Source organism: Lingula anatina, chromosome 4, assembly GCF_051362555.1.
Source record: "Lingula anatina isolate TDL-2025a chromosome 4, LinAna3.0, whole genome shotgun sequence".
Taxonomy (NCBI): Eukaryota; Metazoa; Brachiopoda; class Lingulata; order Lingulida; family Lingulidae; genus Lingula; species Lingula anatina.
Window position 1 is genome coordinate 28,205,854 of NC_141770.1, and position 26,431 is coordinate 28,232,284.

Here is a 26,431-nt window from a genome sequence, read left to right on the forward strand (position 1 = left end):
ACAGTAATGGGCGCTGTTACGCCTGGCCTCTTCTGGCTGTTGCCAGCTCTCTCAAGCGGCAAGGCATTCCTTGGGGTAGGTTTTTAGAATTCAATCGGGAATAATATTCTAGGCATCAGTCTAAAATTGTCCAATTTGGTCCAGTTTTGTTGTAGGACATGTAGGCAGTTGATTCGGCGAGTAATGGCCTACCAAAATATTGTCTATGTGGTTCAAATGTGACGATTTTGATGACCAGGGTAGCTGCTCATTCCCTTGGTTCTGTAAGTTATCTGCTATTAAAAGTGCTCTTTGTGAACGGGTAATCTCACCGTGCAACCGAAAATCGTTCCTAGGGTGCCCCCTATCAAATGATAGTCAAGTGGTTCCGAGATTATTCCTTAATTTGATCTGGTTCAGTTTTTCGTCGATGACTACCATTGGTGTTTTGGCACCAATGTGGTATCCACTCCAAACGCTGTCAATCACCCTTATCACTTTAGATCCGGCATATGCTTCGTCCTAGGCCTCTTCTGGATATCTGTAAACTCTGTTTTGACTAATTGGGCGGTACAGGTGATATCTGACCTCAATAAAGAAAGCCATGCAGTTTCAGTGTTCTACCCAGAAACGGCCATGGCACCAATTCATTAGAGAAACAGACGACGATGTTTTGCTGTTTACAGTGGATGCCTCGGAGGTCGTTTGGTGTTCTTACCTGCTAAAACCAGTTTGGTGTTCGCTAAGGGCTTTTAAAAACGCATTTTGGTGGCAATTTACCCCGCGTTCTGAATGGACTGAGTGTTTTTTGTTTAGTTGCAGCAGCATATCCCGAAAGACAGTGGGTCCTGTACCCTGTAGGTAAGATTTTGATACATTGGGGGTGACCTCTGTGTAGGTACATCAGTCTGGACATTACTCTATAAAACTGTGGGGACCGTTTCGTTTGGCGCTATGATCTGTCTGGTAATGTCTGTCTTTTTCGCGCCATTCTGCCATAGATTAACAAATTTTTAATGGACTACTTGACTCATCTTAAGCACTGCAAAACTGACCGCTTGCATGGAAAATTTCAAATTCTTCTATGCAGTAATTGCCGACATATGGGTACTTTTTTTGACAGAACCAAGCTTTGCCAAAGCCAAGCTTTGACCAGCCCAAAGGAACCCTACCCAATTAAATCACTTTATATTACATAATATAGCAGCGTAACATACATGAAAGTCAGTTAATTGGTAGCGACACACCTAACTACACACTTCTCCATTCACAAATCTTATATGAGATCGGAGTTTTTTGAAAAAAGAACGCATACCTTCGAAACTGAAATATTCCATATTAAATGTCAAGTCTGTAGCTTCCTTTACTTCCATTTCCCAATCTACCTCTGCAGACTCGAATGAACTCGTTATATATTTAAATGCCTTTGTCTTGCTAGATACACAGAAGGTCCATACGAAATTAAAAGGGTCATCTATACACTCCCTCCTCTGAGACATACGATTTGATAATTGTGCCCTTTGAGCTGCTCTAACACGGAATCTTAACACTGGACAAACCTTCTTCAATTAAACAAATCAAGTAAGGAGAGGTGCTCCGTAGTCCCAGTAAAGTTTTGACAGCCATAGCTTTACATAGCTTATACATATACATAGCTTTACACTGCTTAAACAATTGCCTAGCCAAGACTCACAGCTATATAAGATCGCTGGTACAAACGCTACTTCAAATACTTTTCTTTTGACCAAAAAATGAAAATCCACATTTTTTTCACGAATACAACACATTTCGACACATGGTATTTCTTTTGTGTACAATGGTTATCTAGCAAACTTTGCAAACGGTCATCTTGCGTGAATGTAGCTCCGAGATAAACACATGCTTCACAATTATTAACCTCAATATCACCAATTCTTTTAGGGGCTTTATGGCCCACTCTCCGTTAATTACCATACATTCTAATAATTGTGATATAATCAGGGTTCACGCTGTGCGGTTAAATGCAATTTGATTGCTGTTGTAGCGACGATGGCGCCATTGCATTCAGCAGTGCTACGTTTGGAAGAGGTAATGGAAGTCTTATAGAAAACGTGGATTGTATCGGCAGTGAAGGTTCTCTGGAAGAATGTTTCTACACGTGGGGAACGTACAACTGTACGAGCACGGAAGATGCCGGTGTCAGGTGTTTGGCGGGGGAACCGACGACACCATCAATACCAACAACTGCTTCTGTACCTAGTGAGTGTAACGTGATTAAAATCCACATTATGATTTTAAGGCTTTTGTACAAGAAAACCCTAAATTCGTTTTTTATTTGCTTAGAATTTTACGTGCCCTATATAATACCTTAACAGAATAAAGCCCCAACCATCCAAAAATCTGTTTTTGTGTCCTAAGTTATTAGTATAAATTTTCTAGTCATACTGGATAAAAAGACTGGTGACATTCATTCGTGTCGGTGTAAATTAGACATTTACAACTCAGGTTTGTGTTTATACACAGGCGCTTTCTAAACAGTTACACTGGGACACAAAATTGCACTGGTATATGTTAACAAAGCATACAATTAAACTTCGATATAAATAATAAAATGGGCTTTCACAAAATATCAATACCATATCAAACATGACTTACAATGCAGAAAATACAAAACGTTGACGATATCCATATTTTATTTCATTAATCAGATTTTAGAACGTACCCCCCCCCCCCAACAAAAAAAATATGTTCCGAAGGGTTTTCGACAGAAGTTAATAGTAGCCTAAAAATAGTTTAAAGACAACAGCAAATACCATAAAGCACAGTTTACATCGGGATATGTTCTTTGAGAGTTACGTGTGTTTTGTGATATGTCACATTCTTCCCGAGGAGCATCGCGTCCCATTTTGTATACAGCAGTTTAAAATAATTGGTGCTTATATATGTAGTTACACTTGTTGTCATCTGCTGTACCTTGCAGTTGAAGTACGATCGATGGATAGGGAACACCGTAAGTCGATATTTGAAGATGCATTTGTGCTGAATATACTTATTTCTTAAACAATACCAACATGGTAATTTTGGTGAATCTTTAAAAACGTATAATTTAATTGATAAGGTAGTGTAGCTTTATAAAAAAAATCAACTAAAAGTGAAATATAATTAAGTGAACGAGAAAGAAAAAAATCAATGTTTCCACATATTTGCTAGGTCCTTTTTACTCATCATGAACGTTAATACTGAATACTGTCTTGTTAAAAGTATGTAAGCAAATACTCTGCGCTTATATGAATTTTTGCTGACCCTCATCCGCATGTCATTGCAGTTGAAGTGAGATTGGTTGGTAGTGCACGTGTCAAGGAGGGAAGAGTTGAGGTCTTCCATAACGGCGAATGGGGCACTGTCTGTGATGACAGCTGGGATAACAACGATGCTCGTGTGGTCTGCAGAATGCTTGGTTACAAGTAAGCAAAACTTTTGTTAAATATTCCATTTACTGTTCATGATTGCCATAGAAGTATGTTAACAAAGTTTGATTGAACAACTGTTTCAATTATTTTAATGGCTATAACTATAATTTCAGCTCAGATTACGCAATTACCTATCTCAATGCGTATTTCGGTGAAGGTCATGGTTCCATTCTTATGGATAACGTTGCATGCATTGGAAGTGAGACCTCTATCAAAGATTGCAGTAACGACGGTTGGGTTTCACACTACTGTGATCACTCTCATGATGCTGGTGTCGGATGTTTTGGTCCAGGATTTATAATGCTTGGTGTGTATTACATAATGACTCTTTGAATGGTTAGAAATTATAGCATAGAGACCTTGTCAATGTACTGAGCATGTGTTATTGTGCTCATGAAGTAAAACTATTATTATTATTATTATTATTATTATTATTATTATGTAAGTAATATCCAAAATCTGAATTTACAGTTATTGTGTGAACATTATAATTGACGTAAAACACTACAAACATGTGAAACAAAACATTTAAAGCGATAAATTAAACATTATGCTGCAGATGAAGTCAGATTGGTTGGCGGTACTCATCCCGGTGAGGGGAGAGTTGAGGTTCTCCTACACAGTCCATGGATCACTGAATGGGTCACTGTCTGTGATGACGACTGGGATGACATCGATGCTGCAGTGGTTTGTAGAATGCTTGGTTACGGGTGAGTAAACAGGGGCGGACCCAGAGATATTTTCTGACAGTCTCCCAAATTATCTTTGTTGATCCATCCACCATTTTTGACCGTCTTCGGAAAGAAAAAATAGATACCCGTCAATGTAAACTTGAAAATGCGCCCCTGGTAAATACACTGTTCAAAAGTTTTTTTAATGTAATAATATAAAACCATTGTGTTCTCCGTGCACCTCCAGTAAAAAGATGATGGGGTTTGCACGAACATCTACAATAAATCAGATTGATTTCCTCATTCTCTAAAGTTACGATGAATCAATAACAACACCAAGTGTCTTACATAATTTTTAAAGCAAGGAAAGACTTGGCTTTTAGAAGTACAGGTGCAGTATACTTTTAATGTTTTGACATGACAGCTTTGAAGTATAGCTTCATAAGCAATGGAAAACAACGTGCATTTATTTTAAGATAAGACATGCCTGTAACGGGGGCTTTCACGGGTGATAAAAGCGCGTTACTGTATGGTTATGAACAACTCACTTTTTCCTGCAAAAGGAATTTTATTTTGCTCATACGGACTACATCGAGTTGAAGATGTGACCACGATGTCGCTCCTTTCTATGGCTCTGATACGCTTCTATTTTCCCGACTCGTCGAACACACTGAATGCGGCAAAACGCTGCATTTTTATAACAAAATTAGGGCGACAGGTGGTTCACATCTCATGTCATGGATGGACATTTTGATTCGACATTTACTTAATTATTAGAAATACTAATTCTTGACCTTCGATTTAAACATTGTGATTTGTCCGGTTCTTTGATTATTAATATTTAATTTTGACTGAACCGGAACTGGTAATTTTCCTGGGTCTAGTGAAGTGCTTATTAAATACTAATATACGAAATCGAAAGATGATCAATTGCATTTTTCTATGTGCAGCCGCTGTAGCTCTGTCCACTTTGCTTGCAATTTAAGTGACGCGTTTGCTGACCACTAATTAATTAATTACGATACACTGGTTATTCGTTGGATAATTAAATGCTTGAAATCGGAAGGTTATTATGTTTGGTCAGTGCCCGAAAGTCCAATGAGATTTTTGTTGTTTCCGAAATCTTATTGTAACTTTTGAATTTTTAACTGTTTTAAAACTTAAACTAAATACCTACTAAAACCCGTAACACTATACCGTGTTATATGCCCTTTTATTTGTCACAAACCTTTGAAAAGTCACTTCAATCTACCATTAAAATATAGTTTTAATTTTATTTGAAATCATATTATACTGTAAGTATTCAATTTTAGAATTTCATATTTAAAACAATATTTTTCTTGATTTTTGCTTTTGCAGGAAGTCTTTTTTTACTTTTTTCTTTCTTTCTTTCTATGTTTTTTCTAAATGTTTTATAGAACACTTATAAACCAAATAAAATATTCATCTACAGCTGTTACTGAGAGCAATTAGGCAATTATCACAAGAGACCGCCGAATGCAACACATTTCCACATATGGCATCTCTTTTGTCTACAATGGTTAATTAGCAAACTTTGCAAACTGCCATCTTGCGTGAATGTAGCGCCGAGATAAACGCTACTCAACAATTATTAACCTTAATAACACCAATCCTTATAGGGACTTTATCGCCCACCTCGTTGTTAATTACCATAAATTCTAATAATTGTGGTATAATTAGGGTTCACGCTACGAGGTTAAATACAATTTGATTGCTGTTGTAGCGACGGTGGCGCCATTGCATTCAGAAGTGCTACGTTTGGTAATGGTACTGGAAGTTATATAGAAAACGTGGATTGTATCGGCAGTGAGAGTTCTCTGGAAGAATGTTTCTGGCCATGGGAAACATACAACTGTACGAGCACGGAAGATGCCGGTGTCAGGTGCTTGGCGGAGAATCCAACGACACCATCAATAGCAACAGCGGCAACAACTGCCTCTGTACCTAGTGAGTGTATCATAATTAAAAACCACATTATGATTATAAAACCTTCGTACAGGAAAACCCTATTTTTCAGCATTTTTATTTGCTTAGAATTTCTGTGCCCTATATGATGCTTTTTTACAGAATTAAGCCCCAACTATCCGAAAATCTGTTTTTGCGTCCTAAGTTATTTGTATTGATTTTCTAGTCATACTGGATAAAAAACACTGGTGAAATTCATTCGTGTCGGTGTAAATTAGACATTTGCAACTCAAATATGTGTTTATGCATAGTCGCTTTCTCAACAGTTAGAATGAAACACAATTGCATTGGTATATGTAAACAAACCATACAATTAAACAAGTATAACAAGCAAATGCTATAAACTTCGATATGAATAATAAAATGGGTTTTCATAAAATACAGTTTCAGTGCGACTGGTCGATGGTCATCAGGAGAGAGAGGGACGAGTAGAAGTGCAGTTAGGAGGTAGTGGCTGGCACAGCCTCTGTGATGCTGACTTTGGTGATGAAGAGGCCACAGTTCTTTGCAGAGTGCTGGGATATAGGTATGTGGACTCCTAAAACATTTAACTGTATAACATATGATTAATGGTAAGAAGCCTATTATTTCTAAGAAGACTTATCATGTTTTTACCTATGAGGCATTTTTATCATTTTATTCATGCCTCACAGGTTAAAGATATATTTAGTCTAATAATATTCCACAGAATACATGTAGGTACATGTACACGTGACAGATGTAATATATCTTAATGTCGTCAATTATTTGAAATCAGTTGGTCAACGTGCATTATATCTTGTCTTAAACTATTGGTCCTTTCGTAAGTTTTTTTTTTACTTATTTGGTTATTGAGAGAATCAGTATTGAGCAATTGAACATCAAACAACGTATACAACATATCTGTTTAGCTACACTGGTGCTGTGGGACTTCAACGCTCATATTTCGGCAAAAGTAACGTCCGCGTAGCTCCGTTTACATTCCACTGCAATGGTGTTGAGAATTCGCCTCTTGAATGTGTTAGAGAAGACCTTGGAGACGAGGCCGATTGCGACAGCTACCACACCGCAGGTGTGAAATGCATGCCTGCACCCGGGCCTTACGAAGGTGCATGCAGTTTATCTTCCTTGTTATGAATGAATCATATAACTCAGTTCTTGATTTGAAATGCCTACAGGTTGATAGTTTTTTTATTTTTTTTATTGAACATGTACTAAAATTGTAGAATGTAATTGAAATTTTGAGTTAAACATAATAAGAAAACAGGACTCAATTGGCATGATCTTTATCATTATATACGACCTTTTTTAATCAAAGTACGTGTAGGCAACATAGGAGTTTTTTTTTTTTTTTACTTTAACCACCGCGTAATCATCTGTAATGGCTCTTTAACAGTGCGCCTGATTAAGGACGGCGTTCCCAACAGTGAGGAAGGTCGAGTGGAGGTGAGAGATAGGAACGCTGGCCACTGGGGAACTATCTGCAGTGATGGCTGGGACGCCAGGAGCGCCACAGTGGTCTGCAGGATGCTTGGACACAGGTGACGGTGTAATGGCGTTAATGGTTATCTGATTAACGTTTTGATGGACCAGGACAACCACACTGTGGGTATTAAGAAGTAATTGTAAATGGGCAGATTTTTTTTCTATTTTTACTGGTATGTGAATCACATTAGATACACTCTCTGTCCAAAAGGTTGTCCAAGATATAGTCCCATGCGTTTTGTTTTATCTTGTGACCAAGATTGTACACACGAGTAAATGGCATGTATAATATATGATTATAAATATATGTATCTATGCTTACAAATTTGTCTATAATAATTATATACCGGTATATACGTCTCGTCTTCGTCGGATACTTCAGCCGGCCAACTGAGAATATATTGATATGCTTCCTGTCGATTTAACTTGTAAACAAGTTGGGTGACCTGATTTTAAAGCGTTCATGGAAGAGCAAATAGGAGTTAATTGGATATTCCATTTTTATTCCAGCCGGTTTATAGCCTCTGTGATGGATGACGGTGACGTCACACCAGGCAGTGGCGCCATCTGCCTTGATGACGTATCCTGTCGCGGAGACGAGCTTTCTCTGGAACAGTGCTACAGCCGTCCTTGGACCGTTCACAACTGCCGCCACGAACAGGATGCCGGAGTGAGATGTATTCTTCTTTAAATCTTGGCACAGATGAGTTTACGTTTGTGGGAAGAAATAATGAATGCAAAACGCACTTCCCGACTACCACACAGTGGTACCAAATACGACACTCCTCGATTTACAAATAAACATTTGTTTGGTACCAAGAGGAACTAATTACACTGACTCTATCGACGCATTTGGTGGACTTATGAAAGATAATAGCAGCTGAGCGTTCACACAATATTTTCTAGTATGCATCGACAAACCTGCTTTTCGAAGCGTGTTATCCCCCTGTATCACAGCAACCTAAAAGACTCGATCCCCTCAACATTTACACTTTTCAACATGTCGTATTTGTAACATGTTTTTATTTTCGAATTTGTTTTCATTTTTGGCTGGCTGTTATATACCCAATGAACTTCTACAGCCAATAGAGTAAAGGGAAATAAACTTAATAGTGCATGTGATCATAGCTTGTTGAGATCAGTAATGATGGATCAACGTTTAAGTTAATGCACTTTGAACGTAGAAGAGAGTGACGGAAAATATTGCTTATTTGACAAAACATCTAAGCATATAACGTTAACGCTGTGACAGGAATGGAAGTCCTGGGAATGGAAGTCTGGGGTCCATGTGATTACTAAAGATTAGGTTTATTTGGAGTATTAATGTTAGTATAGGGGGAAATGTCACCTGTAAAAAGTAATAGTGATCGGACTACGGTTACTACTTTTATGACTATTTTTCCTTGCCACACCGGCTTCAACTGAGCATGTGACAATGGATGCAGGGAAGATGGGCATTTTGTGCACGTATGACGTCAGTGCAGGTCGATGGGATGTGCTACACTTTAAATGATGACGTAAAGTGATATTTCGTGTAACCTGTGGATACAAAGTTATACAAAACTAGTGATAATTGAACAATGTACAAACGTTTGGCTTCATCTGCAGAAGTAAATATTTCAAACCAGTTACATATGTGACATGCAATGTAGGCCTATGTATTATACAGGGGTAATTACTGTGTATGAACGAGGAGCTCTCCTGGGAGAAGCTATATATCCAATGAACCGTGAGACCAGTGTGATAATTAACGTGTACTTAGATAGATGCACGTTTCTTTTACAATATTTGTTACCTTTAACGTAATATTATGTATTTTTGTATAGTATGCAATTAATATCTAATTTATACAGACAGGGAAAAAATTGAGAGGAGTACGTAAGACCAAGCAAAATTATATCTAAACCAAAGAATTGGGGAAATGCAAATGCTTTGCCTGGCCAATATTTCATTTTTCTGAATATTTTCACACTTTTCTCTTAATCACCAAGCTATATATTCAAAACTGTTCACATTATATCGATCCATATTAATTTTTATTTACTGAAGTAATGGATATATAGATAATTATTAGATAACACCTGGCTCGTGGCCTAAAATGACACGAGGGAGCCATACTGAATCCTGATCTGACCTGTCTAAGGGCTCCAGGCAGTTGTATCTCAGGTCACGTAGTCCGAGGTCAGGGAAGGTTCCCCTCAGTTGAAGAGCAAAGCGAAACCAGTTCCTTATCGTTTATTTCAAGGTAAGTCGGTGGAGTGGCCTATGTTAGTCTAACGTGAGAACTATTATATATTAGAAGTGGGCAATAAAAGTGAAATAAACTATGTTCTCCTCAGAACTGTTACGTTTTTCATTTCGCACCGCGTTAAAACCGTCTCACTTGGTGGTTTAGTTGAATGATCGTCTAACCTATATTAGCGGAGTCCTATACAATTGTTTTTATATCAAGCATAAACTATTGTGTATATAGGCAAGATTATTATTATTATTATTATTATTATTATCAATGTAGGAATGATATGGAAGAAGTAAAAAATTGCACACTTTGGTGCACGACTGTATTACGATAAGTAGCACAAAGTTTCATGCGATAGCAGTCCTATTTACCGTTTCAGGTGTCACGTAGGTAGCCCTACAGGGCAGTCCCTTGAAATACAGGGCATGGGTCCCATTTATTTGCACAGGGAAGCCCTCTGCATGATTATAACATAATAAATCACGCTAACCAAATATATATTATGTACAGACAAATGATAGGCGGATTACCAACGATATTCGAAAAAAGTAAGGGATATATCCTGAATTTTACGCCTACTTGTGATAAGTCTGATTCGTCTCAGAGCAAACCCAAAAATAAATATATATCAATCATTAAAAAAGACAAAAATATAAAGAGATAATGAATTATTTTTTAACATCATTTTCTATCTCTATAGCAAAATTACATTATTATAAGTAAAGTAAATTTAATTATTTCCTCAGAAACATCGTCCATATAATGTTTTGTTTTCAAGGTCAACAAATTTGGATAGCGGTATTCAGTTGTTAAAATGGCTGCTAACAACTTGATAGTTGATCCAGAGGATATGACGTCTTTGCTGCTATATATAAATGCCGTGTCTCTCTCTGTGTGTGTGTGTGTATGTGTGTGTGTGTGTGTGTGTGTGTGTGTGTGTGTTTTAGAACACATTAGTCAGTTTGATTGCGCAATGTCTTTACAGGCCCGGGGAGCAACATTGCATTAGAACCTAGTACAGAAATATTAAATGTAGGTGTGATAAAGTGGTATGGAAGATCATTGTACGTTTAACTCTTTTGACAAACATCACGGAATGTTATCGCCTGTCATAGCAAAGGGCAATCGCATATCCTATCAGTCAAAACTAGATTGCAAGTGGTAAGCAGACGGGTGATAGTTGACATGTCGCAATACCATCGGTCCCCTTTCACATTTAAAAGCCTTCTTCGATGTTTGAGTCTCTCCGTTTCAGGCATATTTCCTTGTTCTACCAAAGTCATCAGCTACATGTATCTACACCATGTGTTTTCCAGTGCATAAATACACGCGTATTAACTCGACCGTAAATTAAGTACCGTATGGCTATAAGTGGGACCTTACTCGATCAACCGTCATGTTAGTGTGTGCAATTAGGTGGTGTTTTCATGTCTACTCGTACACTGTGCCTTATTTGCTAAGCTTATTCCCTTTGTTGACTTCCATTTACTATGAAGTGCTGATCTCGAATAGTAAGGTACAAATGTGGACAACGGGTATGATGCCAAATATAAGAGCCCCATATAAATTTCTGTTTCCAATACAAAAATTTCAGTTTGACGATAAAAAGGGATTTTGAATTGAACAACTTGTCGAGCCAAACTTATCCGCTAAGGACTCGTAACCCCTTAAGGCGTCAAGGATATTACAAATACGTCTAAAACTCGATTTTTGGTTTTTTTATATGTTAGAAATAATCAATATTGGATCTAATACCGAATTAAATTATATTTTTGCAACACGGACTAAAAATATACATTTGGGCGAGTTTTTCTACCTGTCCTGACTGGTAAGCGTGGCAGCCTTTAGGTTCCGCCTCTGTTGTTAAGCACCGTTATTATGGGGGACGTCTTGGTGTGTAGAGCGGCGCCCACGCACGACGGGAGGCATTGTCCTCTGCTTGCACCTCAAGTAATTGCTTTTTGTTTGTTAGCATTTCTTTAGACACTTCCTAGACAGTGCACAGACTCTTACTGCGTCAGGCACAATTATGATTAATTACGTCAGTGAAACGAGAGTAGGTAGGCCTACTCAGCTGTCAATTATTTCTCAGGGAAGAGCGGTTTTCGTGGTGCGAATAAGTTTGCGTACAAAAGTAAGATTTTCTGGCATCTAGATAGAAACAAACAACCCAATCTTAACACGTAATGGTGTATAAACCTTCCCGATCAATAAGATGATAACAGGTAAGGTGGAGATACAATTAATTTGCTAAATTAGCCCAATTACCTAAGCCAAATGGTTTATGAGCGATTTCTCAGCTTTGAAGATTGATAACATAGTCTAAGCTCCAACCCCCATATCTAATTCTTTAACTGTCAGATTGACATGAAATTTGATGTGTCTGTGTTTCAGTATAATATCTAGTCGACTGCGTCTTGGATTTTTGATTGACATTTTATTTTTGAAGTTATTAATACTGAAAGTGGAAGGTCCATATATCTTTCGTAAAATTCACGTTTTATCAAAATAAAATCAAAAGTAAAAATAATAGGAGAAAATCCTGACAGAGTTTACTGGTTTTTGTGCTAACCTTTAGACAGCTATTTCAATCGTATTAATAGGGCTTTTTGTTTAAGAGAAAATCTTGATTAAAAAAATGACAATTTTAGCCCCAAAACGCTGATGTTACGTCACTCGTGTTACACCGTGACTACAAACTTTGGAAATTTGTTTTGCTTGCTAGACCATATCCTTAAGTTAATAGGAAATTTAATGAGTTGCATTAGTTTTGGACTTTTTCGTTAATATCCTAGACCCCTTAAATGTGCTTAATGAGACATAAGCAATGATCTCATGCCATACCCTAAATATTACAATAAAGATTTCTTCCTCATATAGAATCATTTGCAACCCACGGCCCCAGCAAAATCCTCGGTCCGTCATCGATACTGCATATATTGTTGTTTATGTACAACATGCATACTGCACATGTAAATGTCTATTTCAGCACACAGCACCGCATTTTGCATCAGATTGCAATGCCGATACTTGATAAACCTGCAAACCAAAGACAGCTCCGAGCATGGATCGGTGACCCGGCCTTGACCTTTGACCTCCTGTACAGCGCCTCCAGAGATGGATGCAGCAGTGAAGCATTCCATCAGAAGTGCAACAACCAAGGTCCAACTGTTTCTGTCGGTCAAAACAGCGCTGGTTTCGTCATAGGGGGGTACACGAGCATCGCATGGACATCACGCGGGACCTATTGTAATGATGACCGCGCATTTTTGTTCCAGCTCTTTCCCAATATGCAAAAGTTTCTTCGCAGCGGAAGCGGGAACGATATTTATGACCAGGTGGATTTTGGTCCCACTTTTGGACTTGGATACGATCTGTTGTTTTTTAGCAGATCTCACACCAATGTAGGCAAATGTTTCCACACAAATGGCGTCAGTCGCATTGGTTATAGTTATAACGCAAGCGGTTACAGCGAAAAAACATTCAGTGGAAACAACAAAGCCTATCTAGACATTGAGGTATATGCTGTAAAACGTAAGTGACATTTCTGTTTTTACGGTAACCTTTTGAAAGACTCAGTATTTCGTACTGAGTTAATAGATAATAGCAATTCAACAAAACAGGGCTTGGCAATTGTAAGATTTCAAAATCGTCCCACTGCTCTAATGTCATGCGAACGAAAAAGCATCCTTTCATTTTTTTTTTTGTACAAACACAGATATGCCTGTACATACATGTATAGCCGTCACCTGCGTCTGTCGACGTCGCCACCGTCGTCGCCGTGCACTTTCAGTGATAACACGATAAGTGTAAAACCGTTTCACTTTTTGTCTTCAATCTTACAGAGCTGATAAATATTCATTAAATACAAGTCGAGTTCATGTTATTCTTCAAAAGTTATGTTGTTTTTTTCGCATTTTTCAGGTACCTGTATATGCAACACCGATAACATATTTCAAGGAAAACCGATTGGCCTATCGTCTTGAAACTCACAGGTGTGATCAAACTTCGTAAAATACAGGCCGAGTTCGAAAATCAGCTTGATCAGATCATTTTTACAAAAGTGGTGCTATTTTTTAATTTTTTTACACATTTTATCCACCATTGTATCGATAACATGAAAACCGTATCATAGTTTGGTTTTAAATTTGTAGGACTGATTTAAATGATTAATGTACAGGCCAAGTTCGAAACTATGCTTGCTCAAGGAGTTATAACTCCTTGGTTTAATCGATCCAGTTTTGATGAAGTTATGCCTTTTTTGTATATAAGTGGTTTTCTTCAGAATCAATTCTTATGCATGTTAACAGTCTCATTATTGAACTTATTAAATACTTAAAAGTGTGTGTTCTTTTGGCTTTTTTTTTTACATCCTTACAATATCGTCTATTTTCGTCGATCCTGTCCTGTCACTTCATCATTCATCGATCGATCGCCAGAGGGCGCTGCAGAAGCAACGTGTGCACTGTCACCACAAAAGTTATTTTAAAAAAAGTGTTACTCATTATGTTTTAATTTGCAAAAAATGATTCTTAGGGTTGACTTACAGCTCAAATTAGAAAAAAGGCTATCATTTTTATTGATTTCATGCAATTTTTTTTTTTTTTTTTTTTTTTTTTTTGTGAAATTTTCATTTTTTCTCATTCTGCCATTTTCAAAGTCTGAACTTGAAGCCTCCTGAAGCCTTATGCTTGTTACACATATTACTCACATTGGTATTGCCTGTTGTACATAATTAATTTTTAATGTTGATTTTGCAGTCAATCATAATGCATTATTGCATCAGAATTGTCAGTAACCTGTTTTGTGCATTGTTATTTTCTGTTTTTTTTTCTGTCCGTTTGACAGCTTTGCTGCCTTGTTTTGTGTTATTTATCAAAATATTGTGCGTGCACTAAGTATTTATTGTACAGTGAACTAATATAAAAATGTTGGTTTTTGTCTGTACAGGCCATTAAATTTTAGTTGTTGTTGAATACTATGGTTGATGTTTTCTTTCTTGATTCACGTTTGACCCAGAGCCAAGAATGCGGTTCATGCGAACCCCAATGGATATCCACGTGCCTGTTTCTACTACGAGATCCCGGGAAGAATTATATGAGAAATATAAACCATGGCGCAAAACTGACATTAACGACTGGAGTAATGAGGTACGTAGACACTCTTGACTTAAGAAAATAATGTAAGTGATGTTCAGACATTCTAAGATTTATCTCACTTTCATCTTACTAGTATTCCCAATCGTTTTTTTTTTTTTAATATCTAAAGCCAGTTTTAGTCATTAGTCATAATTTAACCTAACAACATTCAACTCTTTTAAACAAAATGTGGTATTTTGTTACCGTGGCGTGAAAATAATAAAATTTAAAACACCAAATGTCTCTAGATTCATACACATTTAGCAGCAGAACGTGCTGTTTGAAGAAAGGCCTTCTGTCATCCAGCGTGGCTGAGTACTGAGTACTGTAATTATGTTTTGCTTTCAAAGAGGGTCACAAGTCTGTTTTGGAACATTGGTCCCTTGAGAGTTTCCCGGTCCAAATTGTTAGGTTGATTCCTCTCTGCATCCTTGATCCCAATGCAATCCACAGGTGTTCAGTATGGTTAACATCAAGACTCGGCTATCACCGACTCTGTTATCACTGTTATCTGCACTGTTATCTCTGGCAATCACTTGACCCTTTTTAGAGTCAAATTATCTTATATATTATTTGCAAACTCGTTTAAAACTTATAAAATATTTCAGTAATGAGCTCAAAACCCTTGGTGTTTAAACGCACGAGCAAACTCACATCTTCATGATTTGCTTCGTATGGATTTTTTAAACTAATGCTTGATACATAGCAGTAAGGATGATAAAAATTAATTGTATAGATTGTCCATTCAGGATTATTGTTTTTATCTTTTTCTTCCACTCAGACGAGAGACTCACTATTGAATAGGTTAGCGTCATTATCCACCCCATGCCCGGCCAAAGTTCCCTTCGCACGGCTCCTCCTTGTGGGCAGTGTGGGGGCGGGGAAATCCAGCTTCTTTAACACCGTGCGTTCTGCATTTAGAGGTGAAGTCCGCAACCAGGCTGCAACTGGAACGGCACCCCATGGCCTAACAACCAAGGTGATTTAACGATGCTAATAACTATTTTGTTAAATATATGTATAAGGGACACAACACTCATAACTGCATACAAAATAAGCCTCGGTCACAACCGGACGCACGAACTTTAAGCCTCGGCCACAACCGGTGTAACATGAAAATCTGACTCCCCCAGTCAGATTTTCATCATGAAAATCTGACTCCCCCCATGAAAATTTGACTCCCCCTCCACAAAACTTCATAAATCTTATTTTATTTGAGTAAATGACTGTGATCTTGTAGTATGTAAAATGGAGGATACATTGGCACTTTTTTTTTAGTTTGCAGGTGAATATTTTCATTTAAAAAATAAGAAAATTAAAAATGTGCACTTAACCGCCCATTGTCTCCCCTATGAAAAAGCTATTTACTTGATATTGGATGATCATTTCTACATCTTTCCTTTAAATTTACTTTATGAAGATAGTATTGGAAATATTTGAAAGTTTGATGGTAAACTATTGGGTGAAAAAAAAAAAAACATGAAAAATAGAAAATTAAAAATGTGCATTTTATCACCCAATAACTCCCCTATACAAAAGCTATCTATTTAATATTTGATGATCATTCCAACACCTTTCCTTTTAGGATACTTTATGAAAAAATATATTGGAAATATTTAAAAGTTTGATGATAAAATAGTGAGTGAAAGAATGAAAAAGAAATCACGTAAATCTTCATTTTTATACCCATGAGATTTGGACTCCCATAAAGAAAAGGACCTATTTTATATTCAGTCACCATACCATTGTTTTCCACATAGATTGCACAGAGATGTACATTTTGTTATTATTTGAAAGTTTGGTGGTGACAATTTTGGTGAATATTTTTAAAACAAGTATTCATCTTACAACCTGTAGGTTTTGCACTTCCATGTCAAAACGCTACATTTTTAACTCAAGAAATTGGCCCATTCGCCTTTTTACTGAATTCTTCTTAAGCCTCGGTCACAACCAGACGCACGAATTTCAGAATCGTACGACCTCTGCGATTTTTGGGTGTTGCGGAGGCCGTGGAGGTCGTAGAGGTAGAGGAAAGTCTGCCTTGCGAGTCGCAAGGGCCACGAGATGTCCTTTCAAGCAGGGACGCTAATTACAAGGAGCGATGGCCATGGAAATTGTACTCATTTCTTGAATTTGTCTTGATTCCTGTGTACGTGGCACACACTCACCACTTACGAAGGGAATGCAACGCACGGTGAAAGTAGTGCCCTTTTGCGTCAGTTTTGCTTCACACTTGCCTCACACGTTTGTGTTGACGTACTGACGGCGTACATCAGTTTTGCTTCTTGTTCTCTTCTTCTTTCTTCTTCCTCCTCCCTTCTTTCTACTTTTTAAAGCTTCATCAGTAGCCAAACCACCTCATAAATAATTGAGTGGCATCATTTTCTTTTTTTGGGGGGGTTTAAACATCACAGAGGATATGTTACTCCCAGCAACATTCTTGTGCTAATGAACGTTCGTGAGTTGATTTAGATTTTTGAAGTGCGTTTAAGATTATAGTAAAGAATGGGAATTGAATTAACCTTCAGTTTAACCCGGCGACGCATATCACACGTAATTCTTCTGGCCTTGTGAAGAACCCTGGTTTGGCTGACGCCATTCACTGCGTAGCACTCGTAATAGATGGCAGCACTTACACAGTCATGTCTCCCAAAGTCAAGGACAAATTGATGGCCTTACGGAAACTGGCACTTGAAAGAGGTATTGGCTACATTTCTTTAACCTGAATTATAAAATCTGTATCTTTATATTGGTAATGTCATATACTGCACTGATAGTGTCAGAGCACATTAATGATGACTATCACTTTTCACTGCAGTATACATGTATGGTGTGCTTCTGAGGCGCTGTTAACATACATGCTTGACATTTAATATGGAATATTTAACTTTAAATGTATGTTTAGGTAAATGCAGTGGCCGATTTAGAGAGGAGGGGGGTCAGGGGGTCCTGACCCCCTCCTTCGGTTTCTGAGTAATATATCACACCAATATTCAACTCTTGAAATTAGAAATTTGACTAGCTAAATTATACAACATTGGTCAAAAGGTTGTCCAACCCCCAATTATTTGTGCTTTTATTCACATTTGATCGTCTCACAAGTGTAAATTGTCATAAACAATGCTTTTTATTTTAGATTCCATATATTACACGATGAATGGTTCAGAGAATACAAAATAGCGGTGAAAATATCCACCGTTTCCACCATTTATTCGAATTTATAACATAGACCACCTCAAAACGGATATTTTACTGAGATGTCCACAGAGGTAAAGATTGTCCATTGGATTTAAAAGACGCCACCAAATATCACTAAATTTACACGGAATTATCATTAGGATGTGCTCGTTAAAGGTGACGTTTCTAATATTCAATGTGACCACCACGTACTACAATTATTTCCTGTAGGCCGCACTACAAGCCTCCAAAAAGGGTAACAATTCTGGTTTGTGAGATACCCTGTATGTTGGTTTATTTTATACTGGAACCATTTAAATTTAGGACTGATAGGAAGGCTGAAAGGCAGTTTATTTATTAGAGACCACTCTTTGTCATTAATATTGAACAATTTATTCCAATTTATTTTGCCCTTTGAAATAGAAGTATTTTTACTAAGTATTTTATAGAAATCTTGGCAGCCCTTCTTACTTTTGAAGAAGATACTTAAATACTCTGGCAGTTTAGGGAGCATTTCTTCAGATTCGTTTATATCATGCAATCTTAAGTATCGCTTAATAATGCTCAGCACCCCTTGATACTCTAGGACGTTGGTGTGAATACCATATCGCTTAATTATTTCTTCTTGTGAGAAAAAGGTAAATGTTTTAGCGTCTTTTATAAAGTCCCTTATTGTAGATATACCTTTATTAAACCAGTGCTTATAGTATATTACCTTACTGTCTACTCTAAGCGCTTCATTATACCAGACAGGGGTGTCCAACACAAGACTTGCTTTTCCCCCTTAACTTATCTTCCTTGACCCTGAGTTCTTTCCATGCAAGTAACACGCCCTCTCACCACGTGCGGTAGCACCCTAAAGACTAAAAACATTTGCAAAAAGCAGTTACAGCCATGGATGAATGATGAAATATTGGATGCAAAGGGAGAAAGAAGGAGGATGGAGGGTCTTTGGAGGGGCACTAGACTAACAGTACATCATGAATGCTACAAAACTCAGTGCGCTCATGTCAACTCTTTAATCAGGAAAGCAAAGGAGTCCTACTTTTCAGATTTAATCAATGGTTGCAATGGTGACAACAAAGCTTTGTTCAACACAGTGAACAGCTTATTAGGGAAGTCAAATAATACCACCCACCCTGGGACAGTCTCATTAAAAACTCTTGCGGACAAGATGAGTGAATTTTACATATCCAAAATTGACAATATATATGTTGAACTCTCGGAACTGGAACACAATCTCCACCCCACCGTGTTTTCAACTATCTGATCTGTTGCCGAAGCCCATTTCAACCCTTTCATCTTTCCAAGAAGCATCTACAGATGAAGTCACAAAAATAATTACCAAGTCCAAGAAGACGTCATGTATGCTTGATCCGATTTCGACAGTGCTTATGGCCCAGATACTCCCAGCTGTCATCAACCTGATAACTCACATCATCAACGCTAGTTTCACTATTGGTTCTTTCCCTGACCAACTCAAGAAAGCTGTGGTTCAACCTTTATTAAAAAAGCCATCTCTTGAACCTGATACATTGGAAATTACAGACCTGTGTCTAACCTTTTGTTTCTATCAAAAACGGTTGAAAGGTCATTGCCGCCAGACTGGTTGCACACTTAGAGAAAAACAATCTTATAGAGCCAATGCAATCTGCATACAAGGCCAGACACAGTACTGAGTCAGCTCTACTTAGGATTAAAAGTGATCTTTTTTGTGGAGTGGATAAACATTCAATGGTTCTTTTAGTCCTGTTGGACCTATCGGCAGCTTTTGACACTGTTAATCATGGAATACTTTTATCTTTTCTTGAAGATTTTATTGGTATTAAGGACTCTGCTCTTAGTCTTTTACGTTCTTATTTTACAGGCCGGTCACAGCAGGTTATGATAAAAGGCATATTATCAAATGTTTCAGAGATAGCTTTTGGTGTGCCACAAGGCAGTGTTCTAGGACCTCTTGTCTTTTCCATGTATACCTTACCAATTGGGGCCATACTAAGACATCATAACATTGGCTATCATATTTATGCTGATGACACACAGATTTTTACTTGTTGCAATCTAGAAAATCCAAATGAATCTTTTGATATATTGTCTGAATGTATTGATGATCTTCGCGGGTGGCTGCTTAGTAATAAGTTGAAAATTAACGATGGAAAGTCTGAACTTTTGGTAATAAGTCAGCCACATAATCGTATGATAGCACAACAAATTCAACTCAAAATTGGATCAAGCATTATTAAGCCAAAACCTCATGCAAAAAATCTTGGTGTATTTTTTGATGGATCACTTTGTATGAACAAACACATTGCCAGTGTATGCAGGTCAGCGGTTTTTAACATTAGGAACATAAGTGCAATTCGCAATCAGTTGTCTGACTCTGCTGCAGCCACAGTTATTAATTGTTTAGTTACATCTCGATTAGATTACTGCAACTCCATTTTATACGGTTGTCCAAAGAAACAAATTGCTAGACTGCAGCGCATTCAAAATATTTCGGCCAGATTATTAACTCGGACATCCACAAGTATACACATCTCCCCAGTTTTAAGAAGTTTACACTGGCTACCTCTACAAGCCAGAATTTAATTCAAATTTTTAGTTTTTACTCACGATGCTTTTTATGGATTGGCACCAATCTACATCAATGAATTAGTCAGTCACTATGTTCCAATGCGAAATCTGCGGTCTGTAGACCAATTGCTACTCAACCCAGTAAAAATGCGATTAAAAACCTACGGTGATATATCTTTTAAAGCTGCAGGTCCAAAGGAATGGAATCTTTTACCGCTGGAAATTCGAGCAATTCAGTCTACCAAACATTTTAAAAAAGAACTCAAAACATACCTTTTTAGGAAATATTTTGATTAACTCTTAATTGGTTTAATAAATCTTGTATTAATTGCATTTAATTGTATGGAATAATGGCTGTTTTACCTAGATTTTATTTATGATATTTTATGTAGTATATTATTTATGATATTTTATGTAAAGTCTACTGAACATTTTAAATGGATTTTAGACTTAAAATAAATTTATTATTATTAAATTTATTATTATCCCGCTTAACTTTATCGATCTTTGAGTTCCACAAAAAGTGGAAGAGATCACTCTGAAGGTCATTGATAAACGTTTGACTAGGATTCGGTAAGGATATAAACAAATGATTTAATTGAGAAATTATTAAGGATTTTATAATCATACACTTACCGATGGGGGTGACCATTCTCCTGTTCCATGCATTAAGAATAGACTTAATTTTTACTTATTTCTTATCGAAATTGAGTCTGGGGATTTGTAATAGATCAACATGAAATTCGATTCCCAAAAGATTAAACTGATGCTTTCTCCAATCAAGATGCATATATGGCAAAAAATTTAAATTACTGAATTTCATACGTCCTATCCATACTATTTTTGTTTTATCTTTGTTAATTTTCAACCCTGATATTTTTGAAAAATTCTCTAATTCAATCATTAGTTCAGATAAAGACTTTTCTGAGCCATCAAGCATCACAGTCGTATCATCGGCGTATTGAGTTAATAAAATAGGGGCGTCATCAATAGTGATACTTTTGATATTTGTGTTATTCTTGAGTATTATTGAGAGTATTTCCGCGCATAAAATAAACAAATAGGGGGCTATTGGGTCTCCCTGCCTGCAGCCTCTTTTAATGTTAAAGGACTCTGAGAGATTGCCTCCTTGATTTATTGCTGCTTTGGCACCCTTATTGAAATTATTTATCCATTTGATAATACTTTCACCAAAGTTAAAGAAAACTAGTACCCTGTTAATAAATTTCCATGACACAGCGTCAAAGGCCTTTTCGAAATCTAATAGCACTAACATTCCAGGAATATCGTTATCTTCTGTGTATTGCATAATACCGTATACGGTACGGATACTTTCCCCGATGTATCTCCCGGAAATAAAACCGCATTGATCGTCTGAAATAAGTTTGCCCATGTATTTCTTGACTCTGGATGCTATGACTCCGGAGGCTATTTTATAGGTTACGTTTAACAAAGAAATCGGTCTCCAGTTTTTCAAGTATTGCTTGGGCTTTTCACCCTTAGGGAGACACGTAATTACACTTTGTCGCTGTGTAATTGAAAGTTGACCAGTCGAGTAGCCCCAGTTTATGGATCTAACAACAAATTCGCGGAGCTGTGACCAGAGTGCCTTGAAGAACTCGACAGTGAACCCATCTGAGCCTGGACTCTTGTTACTTTTCATTTTTTCAGAATTTGGGAGGCTTCATTTAGACTAATTACATCCTCTAGTTCACTTGACTCCACATCTGTGAGCCTCAATGGGTAATTGTGCAGTAGGATTGTGCTTAAGTCAACATTAATCACTTCATTAGACTCTGCAAATAACCGTCCGTAGTAGCATTTCATTTCTTTTAAAATTAGTGTTTGGGTAGTAATTTCTTCTCCGTTATCTTTAACTATCTTAGGTATTCTTTTTGAAGTGAAGTTTCGGTTTTCTAGGTTTAAAAAATATTCAGTGGGTTTTTCACCCTCTTCCAGCCACTTTGTCCTGGATCTTATCATACTACCCCTTATTTTATTTTCCCTGATGTTTTTTAGTTCCTCTTGTAATTTCTCTATATTATTTACGTTTAAGGTGTAATTTCTTTCCAAATTACTTATTTCTGTTATCATTTTTTTCTCTATCGTCAACTAGTTTTTTTTTTCTTATAAGATGAAACGGAAATGGTTTTGCCCCTGATCTCCATAAGTAGGGTCTCGAGAAAGAGTTGATCATTTACGGTAAACTGTATGTCAGAGTCCGGAATTGAGCAAATATTATTTAGGTTATAGACAGGAAGTGCATACTGGATTTTTATATTATTAATAAGTTGTTTTATATTGTCAATATATTCTAAATCATTAAGCAGAGAATTATTAAATTTCCATAACCCTTTACCTTTCCTAAATGGGTTAAATTCAATATGTATCCCCACAGTGGAGTGGTCTGATCTATAACTCGATTCGATATGGGAATTTTTAATACTTATTACAAGGTTTTCTGTCACAAGGAAAAAATCTAGTCTCGCTTGTTTAATGGGATTTTTTATCTCCTCCAAGTATATCTCCTCTAACATTCATGTTGTTCTCTATAAACATCAAATAAATCATAAATTTCTGATACCTTTTTTCTTGCTTTTGGGTTGTTTATATTTCTGGATTTAAAACCAAGTTGAAATCATCACAGATAATAGAGTACTCATCATCGGTATCCTGTAGCGCCATTTCTATCTGTTTATAGAAGTCGGGAGAATCAAGATTTGGACCATATATATTAATCAATGTCACTTTTCTATCTTCTAATAAACAATTTAGTAATAAAAAGTTACCCCCTTCGTCTTTTTTGTTTTCATTGATTACTTTAACATCAGCAGTGTTATTTAAAAGTATAGCAACACCCCTCGATTTCGACCTGTACGAGCTAAAATAGGCCTTATATCCCCACTCAGACCTAACCCTTGATTCTATTTCTGACGTAAAATGTGTGTCTTGTAGGAATAGGATATCATATTTTTGTTGTCTTAAATAAGAAAATATGTCTTTCCTTTTTTGTCTATCCCCAAGGCCCTGGCAGTTAACAGAAACAATCTTAATACAATTTGTCATTTAAATATACGGCTCTAATAAATGTCGGGGTTAGCTTTTTCCCTTACTTTACTTTTTATCGCTCTTACCTCAAAACTAGTTTTTACCACCACCAGAATGGCACCGTTCTTCCAAATAGCTCCACCTATCACCAACATAAAAATATATTGCAATAAGTACACATAAATTCCACTTGTGGACGAGTATAAGAGAAAAGGTAAAATTAACATAAAATGACATTGTAGGCTATCTTATACTGTAGTGCAACAGCTTATCCGAGGTAAGGGCGTACGCCTTAGACCCTCTCGCACTTACACTTGTTAGGTACTCCCTTTCACTAGAATAACATGAGCTGTAAACTGTCCATTTTGACATAACACTAATACAGACTTTCACACTGACACATATCCACAATACACGAGTCATCACTACAATAGACCTAGGACGTATCGTGAGTCCTAAAAAAGACACAGCACTGGTAACACTCATGACACTTGCATTCATCAACTGGCCATCGGCCATGTATTTTTTGCTTGCTTAATAAGTTGAATTAAATGAAAAGCGGATGTCACAATTACACTGAAAAGGTTATTTAAAGTTATTTAAACAAGATACAAGTCCTTGCTTCCATTAATAAGGATAAAATAGGATAAAATCAAAGAAATCATTTGAAAAAAATCCGTATTGAATGTCAAGTCTGTATTACGTTGTACTTTACTACATATAGCGACTCACCAGCCATTCCATGGAAAAAGTTCCAATTCCAATGAAAATATCAGTCGTAGCTTATTTTCGTAATAATAGTGTCTGAAATTTTGCTTTTTTATCATTTTACAGCAGGGCCCCATGTTTCCTGCATTTAAAACAATTGATATTGTAACACTCTCTTTGAACTCGCTTTGAACCCCGAGCGTTTACATGCCTAAGACAGTTTTTCTTTGTCTCGTTGACAATATTATAGCTGGTCTGATGAGTATTTATGTCCTTAATTAATTTCCTTTCATGTTTCTTTTTTTCGTATATGATGTCCTTTTTAATATTTGTCGGTTTATTACAACACCGTTGTAGTTTTGTCGCTCATTAAGCCATTACCTCCGTCTCACCATTAAGTAAATATAAGAATAGATTTGAATGCTCTTAAATACATCTTATTTCAGTAAATAGTGTTATTTGTACATTTTAAATAATGCTTTCAGCGACAGGGAATGTTTATACACAAAAGTTGAGAGGTCAAACTCAAGAGTCTGACCTCAGTGACGGACCAAATTTGAAAGAGTTCCATTAGAAAGTCAGAATCCTGTTTTTTTGCTTAGACAGGATACACTTCTTTCTAAAAAGCCATTCAATTATTTAGAAAATGAATCCTGCGTTATGCTAATCTCTGCTGCAAAATTAATGAATTTTATGATAATTCTAGCAATACAAGCTGACCATTTACCTTGACACTAGTTTGCTTAAAAGTTTAGGGCAAGTCGGTCATTAAAATTATTTCTGTGGGTTTGTTTTAGTCAATCCCTATGTAGAATTCATCCAAAGCATCCGTTGCTTGAAAAATTATATATATCATTTTTGCATTGGATCATTTTTCGTGGAATGGCCGCCACTGCCTTGTTTCAGTTAACTAACTTAGAGGTAGTGAGGATGGGGGTTATAAAGCCTAGCTCGTTTGTTGGAATTTTTAACAATGTGAAACACTTTTAAATGTTTATTGTTTGTTAAGGTAAGCACAGTGGCGGATGGGGGAGGGAGGGGGCACAAGGGTCATATTTGCTTAGTTCGATCAGTATAATTGCATGCAAATTACGGTTAGATGTAGAGGCGTCTTGCTTTGATAATAACGCATTGGTAAAACAGATATGCAAATTCAATGTCCTTTCGTAAACAAAAGTGATATATAATATCAACCAATTTTTTTCTCCTTCAGATATTCCAGTCCACGTTATTCTGACCAAGGTGGACCAGATATCCCCGGATGTAGCCGAGGACCCATCTGTGGTATTTCACAGTCGTGCCATTGAAAAGAAAGTGAAAGAAATCAGTGACACATTCGGTATACAGAGTAATCACGTCCAACCCGTGAAGAACTACGAGTCCGAGACCTCCATTGACCCCAGAGTGGACATCCTGACTCTGAACGCCCTCAAACAGATGGTCAGAAGTGCCGAGGACTACATTGAGGACCATGCTTCATTCAATTTTTTCTCTTGGTTATTCATAACCTGGAATAGGATTGGCCTTATCAACATTCTGTCTTTTCTGTTCTTAGTCGTTGTTTCTGTCTATTATATCGTAACCCGATGAAGAAATCATCCTTTACCTGACATTTTCACAATTTGCCCCAATCCTCAAAAATTCAAAGTGTATCACGTTTTTTTCTTCTCAAAATAAATCTTCAGATTCCGGACCCCCCCTTTTTTTGCACAGGTTTGATCAATTCCTTCCTGTCCTCTTTCCTGGGAAGCTCAAAATTATATTCATTTATATATAATTTGAATATCTTTCCTATACGCTTATTTAGGTCACTTAAAAGCCTTTGTTATACAGGGTCTATAACTTTTGTAGAATGCATTTTGGCTCACTCTAAAATAGTGAATATAATATAGCAAAAAAAAAAAAAAAAAAGACTCCGTATCATTAATGATGTAAAGGTTTAGTGACGTTATGGAATACTGTAAAACCCTCAGTTTTTTAAGGACCGGGGGGGGGGGG

The 26,431-nt window shown here is 36.9% G+C and overlaps 2 protein-coding genes across 2 annotated transcripts in view; both read left to right on the forward strand.

Annotated features, from left to right (window-relative positions):
* The window catches only part of LOC106169046 (scavenger receptor cysteine-rich domain-containing protein DMBT1), a 29,469-nt gene extending 20,795 nt beyond the window's left edge, over positions 1-8,674 (forward strand). Inside the window, exons 8-16 of the mRNA XM_087011507.1 lie at positions 2,003-2,217; positions 3,284-3,422; positions 3,542-3,735; positions 3,988-4,138; positions 5,844-6,067; positions 6,470-6,611; positions 6,976-7,172; positions 7,461-7,605; positions 8,060-8,674. Coding sequence (XP_086867633.1) covers positions 2,003-2,217; positions 3,284-3,422; positions 3,542-3,735; positions 3,988-4,138; positions 5,844-6,067; positions 6,470-6,611; positions 6,976-7,172; positions 7,461-7,605; positions 8,060-8,240 — 1,588 coding nt within the window. The 3' untranslated portion in view covers positions 8,241-8,674. The remainder of the gene's footprint in view (positions 1-2,002; positions 2,218-3,283; positions 3,423-3,541; positions 3,736-3,987; positions 4,139-5,843; positions 6,068-6,469; positions 6,612-6,975; positions 7,173-7,460; positions 7,606-8,059) is intronic.
* Positions 8,675-9,344: 670 nt separating this feature from the next.
* LOC147762713 (interferon-induced protein 44-like) lies at positions 9,345-26,414 on the forward strand. The gene is made up of 6 exons (XM_087011508.1): positions 9,345-9,794; positions 12,778-13,322; positions 14,808-14,938; positions 15,708-15,905; positions 17,455-17,626; positions 25,647-26,414. The coding sequence occupies exons 2-6, from the start codon at positions 12,809-12,811 to the stop codon at positions 26,021-26,023; spliced, it is 1,392 nt and encodes a 463-aa protein (XP_086867634.1). The 5' UTR covers positions 9,345-9,794; positions 12,778-12,808; the 3' UTR covers positions 26,024-26,414.
* The last annotated feature ends 17 nt before the right edge of the window (positions 26,415-26,431 follow it).